Source organism: Balearica regulorum, chromosome 2 (assembly GCF_011004875.1).
Source record: "Balearica regulorum gibbericeps isolate bBalReg1 chromosome 2, bBalReg1.pri, whole genome shotgun sequence".
Lineage (NCBI taxonomy): Eukaryota > Metazoa > Chordata > Aves > Gruiformes > Gruidae > Balearica > Balearica regulorum.
Genome location: NC_046185.1, coordinates 16025300 through 16037516, shown reverse-complemented (window position 1 = coordinate 16037516; position 12217 = coordinate 16025300). Strand labels below are relative to the sequence as shown.

Genomic DNA, 12217 nt, shown 5'->3' with positions numbered 1-12217 from the left:
AAATATGGAAAAATAACACACAACGTAATTATATCCAGAAGTGTTTCTGGCAAAGAAAGATTAATTAAAAGTGACTACAGCAACAATAAGTTGACAATGTATTATCTTCTTTCAAAGACTACAAAAAACAAAACACCTGTTCCTCTTCTTACAAGGCCTCTCATAAGGTCTGTAAGATTTATTTGAAAGGTAGAAGAAAAAGTACTTAGACCTAATAGGGCATAAGAGTTGTTCATTTTAAGTATACCACAAAGGGCCTTTCATTTTCTGTGCCTGCTGTTTTTCTGCCCATGGCCCGCTGTATCTCGTGTGCTTCCCTCAACGATACCATGCTGCAGGTCAGCTGCAAAGGTCTAATTTTGTTACAATAAAGTGAAAACCAAAGGAGAATATTTATCAATGTTCCAGTGTGCAAGAGGCCGTAATGCATTGTCTCAGCAACAAAGCCAGCAATTGTCACCTTCCCACTACTGGAGTAAAATTTAACATCTAAATAAGACACAAAGGCAATGCTTATTACCTCATTTGTTTCTGATCCAACATTTTAATCACTAAAATGTAGTAAATTATTCGAAGGACATAGGAAATTATTTGAAAAACTGAGGAAATATTCTTTTCTTCAGTATTAACACAGCCCAATAGGTATCACAAGAGAACGGATTTACTGTTTTCAACAGCTATTCGTGCATAATTACAAGGCAAGAGACCAGTTTGATATGCATGTAACAGGAACAAAAAATAATGAGAAGTTTAACTGTTAATGACAGTAGTGTAGGGGGCAACACATTATTTCTCCTTGCACACAGCAAAAAAAAAAGGCTGTTTTGAAGTAATATTTTCCCCTTCGAGTCCTGAAGTGTAACACTGCTCAACACATTTAAACCACCTCCACATTTAGATTAACTCCTTTTGTCAGCACACTAGTCTCACGGTATGAAGTGATACCAGATGTTCTAGTTTTAAATGCCTCACTAGAGTATACTTACCATGACACTTAGGAGATGCTGACTGCACCACTGCACTCTTACAAATCATTTAAAGTTTGTGCTCTGTTAGCAAGTATACCTGCTATCCATTGACAAGACACATTGAAATTTTAATCCTCAGACCACCGTGATGTGGGTACTTTACCTGTTTCAGGTTAAGAAATCTCAAAAGGGATAGTGTCTATGTTTAAGAATGAAGTCAATAGCAAGAATGAGAGTTTACAATTAAAAAAAAAAAAAAAAGTCTCTTCCTTGCTAGAAGAAACCACTTTCAGACTCAGAACTGAAGGAACCCCTAGGTTAGTAAAACAACAAAAAAAGGAGGTTCTTCTCCTCTCAACTTTCTAATACACATCAATGCTTTCTCTTCTCAATGCAAGCACAGATTATATGTCAGAAATTGCCCTCTGGGTTATATTCATGCAACTCACTGTAACTGAAGATTAACAGAAAGTATATACATATCACTCAACTAATACAAAATGCTTCTTTCTACTCCATGGTTCAAGGTGGCCACGAACACACGAAGTTAGTATTTAATTCGCGCACTAACTCTCAATGTCAGCTTAATCTGATCTAAATTTTTAGGGAAACAGGTCAAGGAAAAGTCAAAGAGATTAAACTTCAACTTAAAATTCTATTCAAACTCCTTTGGAGGACACATAAAACACAATACAGCCTGAAGGACGTTATATTCTAAAATCCCATTCTACAGCTCCGCAACGCCAAGAAACTGCTGAGAACAGCAGGCAGAACAGAGTCTGGGCTTTTTTTGCCAAGTCTTCGAAAAGGGTAAAGGAGAGTGGAAGAAACTACAAGAAAAGCTAGAAAAACCACAATTTTCACAATTTGAGAAAACATCAAAGATTTTTACCCAGTTCAATATAGACTTCACTGTTATTACCAACTTTAAATGAGAGGTACTCAAATACTATAAAATTTTATTGTTTTCCTCCCAAAATCCATCTTTTTTTTAAAAAAAAAAAGGGCTTAAAAGAACATTTACAAGATAAGTCTCAAAAACTGATTTTCAGTAAGCACAATATTGTTTTGTTTTATTTATTTACTATGATCAGACAAATCATCCTAAAGAGTTTCTCACCCAAGAAGCTAACTAGGCCTTCCCTATCAACACCTGGGGACATGATACCATATATGCATTTCAGACAAAAATGATTGGTAATAAGAAAACAAGGCACAAACAACTTAAATACCACAAATGTGAGTACAGTAACTCTTGAAAAACAGTTCAATAATTATAGGTTTTGGGTTGGGTGGGGTTGTTGTGAGTGGTTTAAAAAAAAAAAAAAAGATTTACAAGCTTTTACCTGTTTTAAAAACTAATAAAAAACCCTCTACATACCATCAATGAGAATACAAACCATTAGGCACACTACATCATCACCAAATCAGGGATGATATAATGAAGCTTACAATAACAATCTTCGAGTAAATCAGTCATATCTGACACAACAGAAACATCTACAGTATAGGCACACTGGTGCAAATACAAATGCAGTCAAGGCATACAACTTCTAACCATTTTCTTGACGTATTTATGTTTTGGCCAATATATGTTTATATTTAAATTAATAAATTGACAAGGATATCTTAAGGTTTAGTTAAAGTTCTATACAAACTTTAAAACATGCACCTAAATATATATTCAAAGACTCATAGATTTAAGTAGCTGGAACAAATATTACCTGGCATTAGAAGATCATCCTGAGTATTAACATGGCCTCTAACCCTCATCTCAGAGTTTGATGGCCTAAAGATTCAGGTATGCCTCACCCATTGCTATCCATAAAGGCTTTCGTTGAAAGCTCTAGCAATATTCATTAACTACAGAATGGCAATTTGATGCTAGTATTAAGGCTTTCCACATTAGTAACTATGAAGATAAAGGAATAGAAACCTATAGTTGTTTTGAGAAGCCTACATAACTTTTGCTACTTTCTACAATACGTAAAATCTGTGTGCAATATGCATAAGCGTAAAAAGAATTCATACACAGTGGTTTAATAGAAAAGGAACCATCATTCCCATTAATAAAATAAGAGCAATGTACCTATTAATGCTTTAGCATGTTAAGGCTCCAGTTATATTGTTATGCAAGAGCAATGTATAAGAAAACCTTATTCAGTCTGTCAACACTGTGTTCTCCAAAAGCATTACAGAATATAATTTTCTGAATGCACACATAAATTCAAGAGGTTAGGAGTTTAAGAAAAAAAAGTCATACATTGGTGCTTAAGGATCTAGTTAGATGAGGAATTTTTTCCTTTACTTTTACCCTCCTTCCTAGAATATCCTCATGCAGAGGATTTGCAAAGAATAAAACAGCTTCCCAGTAACAAAACACTTCCTTGTGACCACTCTGAAGGGAAACTCGATTAATAAAAAACCTACTCGGCCTAGCAGCCAGCACACTTGCCTTGCTAAAAGATCCCCATCTCCCAACCCACAGCTGTGATTTTCCCAGAAGACAGTTTCCATATACCCATTATTTACATACTAGTGCTCAGACATGACCCACAATCCACCACATGGAGTAACTCTGGTTTTGAATACTAGTTTAACTTCTATATTACATAAGGTTTTGTGCTTGTCTGGTAAAAATATCACTCATCCTATCTGATGTTACATCTCCAAGTGATACAGCAGTTCATCTCGTCTTTTACAGCTTTATATCTTGTCACGTATTCACTACTAAAATTGTGAGAACTGCAGAAATGTGCAGAGGAGGCCTTTGGTAAGTAAAATTTTAGGCAGTTGAGTAGGGTTAGAAGTTTCACTACAACAGCATTCTAAAATGGAAATTTCGATTTCTGATGGAAATTCAGCATCTCTTACTAGGACTACACTGTTTCCCGGTACTTCCAACAGCAGACAATTTAGAAGTTGGAGAATCTGTGTGCTGCTTCCTTATACAAAACTAAACTTTTGTGTATCCCAGGAATAAGCTTAGCCAAGAGTACAAGTTTGCAAGATGAGGCTACGTAGCAATGGGAAACCAGAAAAACAACTTAAGTCTCACAACACCCCACAACCATCAACCTGCTACTTCCAGTAAAGCAATGCAAGACTGAGCCTAAATAATGTTACCATACATACGATTACTTTGTTGAGATGAACACTAATATTGCAAAAGCAAATGCTGAAGAGTTACTACAAACACGAAACAAGGTTACTCTGCAAGCTTCCACTGTAATAATGCACCAAACTGGAAGACAAGGCATTTTAATGACAACTAACTCGCTCCATCTGCTCTCATGGTCACAGCACAGTTACTGCAGTACCAGAGTTTCTCTGTCCTCTTTGCCTCATTTACTCCCCTTGCTGTGCGAAGGAAAGGATGCAAAGGTACTACAGAGCAAACAGCTGGCACTCATACAGTTAAAGGTTACAGCCTAGTGCAGATGTAAAAAAGGCCAAATAAAAAATGCAACAGCGGAATAGTAATTTTGGAAAAAACCTTACAATTTAAGAGATAATAAATATCAGGAAATGCAACTAATCAGGTTTGTTCATTACACTCTCTTCTTTTGTTATAATGGCTCTTATTTAAAATTGCAGATGCAAGAAATCCAAGTATCTTTTATCATTAATCCAATAAGCACAAAATTAACTCAGTATTTCCTTTCACCCTCTCTCATTTCAAATATTCCACTAGAATACAAAAAAAAAGCAGCGTTCAGAAGAAAACAGCAATATTCCACAAGTGCGTTTATATTTGAAACCCTGTACAAAAGAGTAGTGCTTCATGATACAGCCACAACACCAAAGGAAAACAGAATGATTTGTTACATTACCTCCATGGTATAATGCAGACCCCAAATGAGTCCCAGGACAAAGAATGAAAAAGAGGAAAGATGACGTTTGTTAGGTTTAAGGAAACAAACACCAAGATATGAAAAACCCTGAACCTCTCGTTCATGTGATTCCATGAACAGGTTATTTTCAACGTAGCTACCTGTTTAAATCAGCCATACAGCACCACTAACCACAGTCCCAGAAAATATGCGATTTTTAGAGACAGCTACAAAAGTTTTAGATACACAATTGAAGTTTGAACTTCAGACTTAAGATCAGTTTTATAGGAACAAGGAAAATTAGTAGTTATACCCAACTTTACAAATTCAGACTACTCAGACTAATAAGCGCAGGTCCACTATCTACACAAAAAAACCCAGAAGGGCCTCTAGCAAGTATAGCAAAAGCTTCACATTACACCACTTGTTGTATCTGTTGCTGCTACTCCATTCAGCATGAAAAAGGGATGGGACAATCTGTTGCACTTAAGCACCAAGAAGAAAGTCTGTATTCTTTCCTTCTGTGCATCCCTCACACACACACACCAGAGCTGCGCTACCCTCTCTCCTCTATATGCGAAGCTTAGAAAAAGCACGTGATATACCCCTTCTTTCAATGAAAAGGTGAACAGACACAAAATTTTATTATCTACAAGGAACAAGACATCCTAGATGTCCAGTCACAACCACACCTATTCCAGTCCCTAAGTGACATCCCTGCAATTAAATACAGTTGCAATCAACCGGGAAAGCAGCTGGGACATCTGGAACTAGCTGCCCTGATCTACCACCAGGCAAGTGAGAGCATGCAGAAGTCCCCGAACGAGTAATAAATCAAAGTAATTTTTAGCCTTCATATGTCTGAGTTCTGTCACGCTCTCAAACAGCAAAAAATGATCTTAAGGTGATCTTAATCCTGTATTTCTTTTAAAACAAAACTACAAAATAGCTGGACATGACCACAACAGATACGCATGTTCCAATGATAGAAGACACTGAGCCAGTGGAAATTCCCTGGCTAGTCTAGCTCCCTATAGAATGAAAACTTACATGATGTCCATGCTCATACGTAAGTTCTTCCACCTATGCTTCCAAAGTTCCTGGCAACTTTAGCAAACTTAAGAAGGACAGCTCTCTTGAAGAAATAAGCTCTTAGGGACTCCATGCAAGTAGACAGCTGAGCAAAGAGACTATTTGAAGAATAAGCTTGTTCACCTTCTAAAAAATGCCTTTTATAAAGCAATCCACACAAGGGAAAAAAGCTTACAGTACTCCAAATGGAGAAACAGCTTTAAGATGTGAGCTCTAATTACATTCAAAAGCCCACTCCAAACCAAGCTGCAGAAACCCAGTCATTGGGGTTTTTTTCAGTTCTTACATTAAAAATAGAATTTGTTCTGTGATTATTGCAAATGGACATGCACAACAAAATTTACAATTACTGTTTCTAAGAACTCCAGAAGGTATTTAAGATTCTTCATAAACCTCTTTGTAATCATAATCCTCGTAAGTTTGAGTGATCAGGTAAATGCTAATCTCTCAAAAAAAGTGGAATATGAAAAGGTTGCTTAACTACAGCCATAGAGAAAGCCAATCACTTCTCCCCCTCACCCAAAAAAAAAAAAAAAAGACAGAAATATCCTATGCACATGATCACTATTCCTGTGAGCACAAGTTTTCTTTGGGCTACTTGAGTGGAGAGAACACGATGGAATCTCTATCCAAATTACACCGTTGAAATTTCCACAACAGCAAGTGAAGACCACAGAATGTGATGTATTGCACCCATCTTCCCATCTTTTTCTCAGCACGGCCAAAAACTTAATACATGAAATCTTAAAAAAGTTTGTATCTAAAAGAAAAAGCACATTATAAATGTGAGTTTATGGAGACATTTTTTGCCCTGTGATTTCTAACATTGCTAACACAAGACTAGACCACCTACTTTGGAAACTGCTTTCACTACAGGTTTATTCATCAAGCATGTATTTTTTTCTGACACGCTACTGTATCAACAAAAACTCAATGTAACAACTTAAATGCATGGGATACTTTGTTCCCTGAACCCATACAAGCTGAATCAGCACAAGCACTTTATGACAGCGTACATCAGTGACATATTAGGACTTTCCATAATATGCAACTAAACCCATGTTATCCCTTACAGTTGTACAAAGTCTTACAAGACTACACATCCCTACTCACTAGGGGTGACTCAAACACAGTGATCTGTAGAACAAGCATAGGCTGCCACTACTAATCTTTATTACTAAATAAATCCAAAACAAATCACAATGTTGTCTTAAAAGAATAACGGAAATCTCCTATTTCTATTCATCATATAGTCTAAACCGCAATACCCAATAATATCAATTTGATAATTCAGAAGATGACCAGTACAAAAAGAGAGAGCACCTCGAAGGTGCCTTATTTAACAAACTTCCTCAGCTCCAACGGTTCAGAATCCACATGCAATCAGTGTCTTTTTCTGTGTTGCAAAAGCAACTGGATAGAATCAATTTTCTTTGATATCGCAGTCATTCCTTGTATTCCTGAGCTGGATGAAGAACATCGCCCACTTTTGCCTGCTGAGCCTTACAAAAGGCATTGCTAATTTGAAACTGCCAATAAATCTGTATGCACAGATACTTTCTGTCTGCTACAGATCTCGCAAAAATGAATTGGAAAACAAAACCAGATTCAAGCTATCAAAAACAGAATAAAATACTTGGACTCTCATTATCATGCTGATACAGTAGCTAGCCATGTGTATCATTTGATGACTGAGACCTTAACTACCCAGCAGAAAAGCTGATAGAAAAGGGTACAGACTTGTATTTTTCCTTCCTTTCTGTCAAACTGTGAAGATTAGAAATCTACATTCACATTTCATTTCAGAAGCATTGTATAAACATGCATTTAGGTACTTCAATCAAGTTATCAAGTGTCCACAATCTGACACAGCTCACCCTCAATCTTCCTAAATTTTGGTGCTATTATGTTTGTGGAATACTCCACTAATGTTTTAAGAAGTGAAGCGAATTTGGCCTATCTTATTAGTTTAGTTAGGGTTTCACTGTTAGCTTTTACTACTGCCATGGCAGTGCTTTTTAATTTACTATTATGCTACCTGAAACAAAATTGCACTTGATCTAAATCACACCATCACGTAATAAAATAAGGACTTAATCAGATTAAAATAAGAACTAAAGGATGCTCTACTTGTACCAAATTTAAAAAGAGGCCAGAAAAGTAGGTATTGCTGCATCATTATGTATTGTTTTAAAGTAACAAACTGACATTTAGAACTACTTCTCTTCACTACCAGTATTATTTTATTTTACTTTACTGTTCCTCTGAAATAACAAGCTTTCTAAAAGTACTTTCACATCCTCACATATACAGAAGACTGATACTTCTTCTATTTTGTATACACAGAGCCAAAAGCAGCCTACATAGCATGTCTTTGCTTTCAAAGGAGTCCCATTTGAAAGGATTACTTACACCGCTACCAGTGGAGAGAAAAAGATGGCTAACTTCCCTGATGGCCACCAAAATCTGTCCCAGGTTTTGGCATGTAATCACCCTGGTCATCATCAAGATGACTGATTAAGCCTGATTACTTTGTGAGAGCACACAGATGACACATTTAAATCAGTAAGACACTAGAAGCATTCTAGCAGAATTTCAGTAAGACATTCTAAGGACTTGCAATGGGAAACACTTTGTTTACAAAGCAAGTGAACTTATGCCAACACTTCTCTTCACCACAGGCATCATGGAAGTTTGGGAACCACACTGTCAGTGTCCCAAGAACGATTTGCGTAAGATCCATTGGAGATGTCTTCTGCAAGAGGAAAGGGGAAAACTTTCCGCTGTTATCAGTAAGCCACCTTCCTCCGTGCAGATTCTGTGCAAGAGGCATGACCGTGCTGTATCAGAAGAATACACAAGTACAAGGAAAAAAACAAAAGCCTAAAGCAAAAAAGTAATCATAGGCATTTGTCAGACTGTCAGAAGCAGACCATCAGGGCCACTCATAGTTGATTTGAATGAACAGTAGTACACAAAGTAAATTACACATCTGATAGAACAGATGTTTCAAAACTGTTCTCTCTTTATTTCATTAAAGCAGAAACAAAAAAAAACCCCAAATTTAATAGTTGTTATTAAGTCAAAAACTGATCAAATGGCTTTTATACCAACAGAAATGGAATTAAATGTGCCAACCTGTACCCTGCTCTTAATTACTCTCTTTTTCATTGTTCCCTCCAACTTGCTAATAAAAAGCCACACACACCCCACTGTCCATCTGGCACTAGCCTGCTTGCAACAATCTGCTGTCAGCCGCTGTGTTTTTAGGGCTACATTTCACAACTGGTCAGTTTTCACTACTCCTTGAAAATGCTATGTGCACCACAGCCACAGATATGCAGACAGCTGAACAGAATACTGCAGAAATACTCTAATTAATTCCAATTTTCCTTTCATAAGAACCACCATACACAAGTTATTCTTCCTCTTCCCAAACATTTTCTATACCGCATAACTCCAGGATAATGACTGGGGACTATCACTAATAAATAATAAGTAGGCTTCAAAATCTGTCCCAAAATTATGATCCTCCTTCTCATTACCAGTATAGACTGACTCTTCTTCATGCTTAAGCTGTACAGCATTCCAGCGACACTTGGGAAAGATAACAAAGAAGTAATGAACAATGCTTCTATCCTTAAGAAGTTCAAGTAACTACTTTTTCCCACACCTTCTGTCATTGTGAGCAATATCACTTGTATTAGACATGAACCAAGACAAAAACATCCAGCAGCAAAGCCAAGAACCCACTTCAGTACACACTCTTCTGCTTAAGGTCTGCATGGATCACCCCTATTAGGATGGCTTCATTCTCTGCTAAATTCCTTCAATTCGTGGTTTTATTTTAATTTTTATTAGTAAAAAAACACAGCAGATGTTAGCAGTCCTAACAGGGAAGGCAAAAAGCACAACAGATGAAGGAAAAACCCACCGTGGTCACCACCTCTTACACATGTGAAGTTTTCAACAGCCTGAGCTCTGAGAGGTGGGAACGGAACACCCGGGGACCAGAGCGCAAGGAAGAAAGGAAATATTTTAAAGCAATTAATTCCTACTCCGTCCCGGCCTTCACTTCCCCAAGGGAGGGAGTCGCTCCTCTCCCCAGGGATGAGCACAGGGGGAGCATCCCCACTGCTTAGGAAGCTCAAGAGGACAACGAAACCGCCACGGCGGCCCCGGCCCCAGGACGGACACTGTCCACCCGGGACGGACACGGTCCCCCGGCCGCGGCACCGCCCCACAGACGGGGCCAGCCCCGCCGGCGGCTCCACGCGGCCGCAGCCGTCCCGCCCGCCCCTCCGCCAGCGGCGGCCCCGGCCCCTCCGCTCACCAGCCCGTCGATCTGCACTTGCTTGACGGCCGAGTCGCCCGTGGCGGCGGCCTTGCCTTTGCCTTTCGAGGCGCCGAAGCCGCTGCCGGCAGCGCCGGAGCCTTCCTTGCGCGACGCCATCTTTCCCCTCGCACCGGCCGGAAAGAGAAAAACGAAACACCGGAAGCGGCGGCGAAGCTGTGGCGGCGCGCAGGGAAACGGCTCCGGGCGGAAACTCGGCGGGAGGGAGGCGCATGCGCGGTGCTGCCGCGGGGTGCCGTGCCGGCGGTGCGATGTCGGCGCTCCCTCACGGCCCCGGCCGCTCTCCAGGCGGGGTGGACCGGCCCTTGCTCGGCCTCGCCAGCCGGCACGGCCATCCCAGGCGCAGCTGGAGCAGGAGAAACCCTGTGCCTTCTGCAAGGCGCCTCTGGCCATCCCGACTCACCCGGCCTGGGACGGGAGAGGGGCCGAGGGGCCGAGGCCCTCCGCTCCACATGCCGCTTGGCAAACCGTTTCTGACAGCCTGGGAACCTCAGGCTCTGCACTTCCGTGGCTTCCTTGGGCGATTCTGACCCTAAGGGTCACGTAAAGCCACAGCTGTGCCACTGGGTGGGCTGCAGGGGGGGTGCCCCAGCGGGGCCGGGGGGGCTCCCGGGCGCCGTTACTCCCCGTCAGCCAGCCTGGTGCCGCGGAGGAGCACTGCCGGGGCAGAGCGGCTCTCACAGCTTTGGGGGTTCGCTTTAAAAAAGCAGGTTGCTATGGAGTGACGGGAGTAGTACCTGTCTTGAGCATGAGTAACGAGTCACAACTGCACTGAGAGGGGATACAAAATCTTAACATTAGATAAAAGCCTGAACTATCAACTCGTTGTTCTCAGGAAAGGGTTGAAGTGTTGTATTGAAAGTTAACTGATTGTGCTTTGCTGCTCTTTTTTTTTAAAGTATTTCAAATCCTATACATTCTTCTGAAAAATGAAATGGGATGTGAAAAGTAGACATACCAAACACCCCAGACGCTATGCCAAATATGTGACCTCATAAAAATTCACCATGAACCTTTTCAATGATGCAGTTGACACTAATTTCTAACTAACTGGAGGAGGGGAATGTATTTAACACCACCACTACGAAGATGTATCCGCATTTTTCAGCAGGCACAGACCCAACATTTGCCTCTTCCTATAAAATGGCCTCAACATCACAGGAATATTCCCTGCTAGCTGCCTGCATCAGGGCTGGAACAAATTCAAGCAAAGAATCTAGTATACTAGATAATAGATGATAATCAATCATCCCCACCAGGCAAACCTAAATGCCACTGGTACCACTGACCAGATCTGCATTGACTCTACCCAGAAACCTAGATACCCAGCTTAGCTAAGAGCACCTCGTGATAGATGTCTAAAGTTAGGTGTGATGAATCCCTCTTTAGATTTCCCCCTGGGAAAGTTCTCTTAAATGGAGATTAACAGTGAAGTTTAGAATTGGAGCATCACTGAGGTCAAACGTGCCTTGTGCCCCAAAGATCCTGAAGTGTGCATGTGCAGCGGGATTAGGGCTTTGTTCTAAAAAATAGGTGTGTGGAGAGGCTGATGCAATAACAACCCAGAGTTTCAAGGCAGTGTGCTGTGGCCAATGAGCTCAACCATCACGTAGGTGTTGCAAATTTGAGTCCTACCCTTAGCAGGTTTCCATGACTGAATGTTGCACTCCCACTGGCGTTGCCTTTTGAAGTTTTTCTAGAGAACAAAGTTGCTTGATTTAATGCTAATATTTCACTTTGCTGTTATATACATATGCATATCCAGTTTTAATTTACAAATATTATCAAATAGCTTTAATTAAAGAAAACTAAGATTAGGGAACAGTATTATGGTAATATAGTGGTTTTCAGCTCCAGTCCATAGACTGCTGGAGATCTGTGGGCTACTTCAAAGATACTGGTGGAAGGTATTTAAATAGACAAAACATGCTTTCTGTCAGTAAATGCACAGTGCTTTACCACTGGCAAAT

At 40.1% G+C, this 12217-nt stretch overlaps 1 protein-coding gene across 1 annotated transcript in view; it reads right to left on the bottom strand.

The window, feature by feature from the left end:
* EIF3H (eukaryotic translation initiation factor 3 subunit H) overlaps positions 1 to 10402 on the bottom strand; it is a 90323-nt gene extending 79921 nt beyond the window's left edge. The window contains exon 1 of the mRNA XM_075743451.1: positions 10227 to 10402. Coding sequence (XP_075599566.1) covers positions 10227 to 10346 — 120 coding nt within the window. The 5' untranslated portion in view covers positions 10347 to 10402. The remainder of the gene's footprint in view (positions 1 to 10226) is intronic.
* Between the last annotated feature and the right edge of the window lie 1815 nt (positions 10403 to 12217).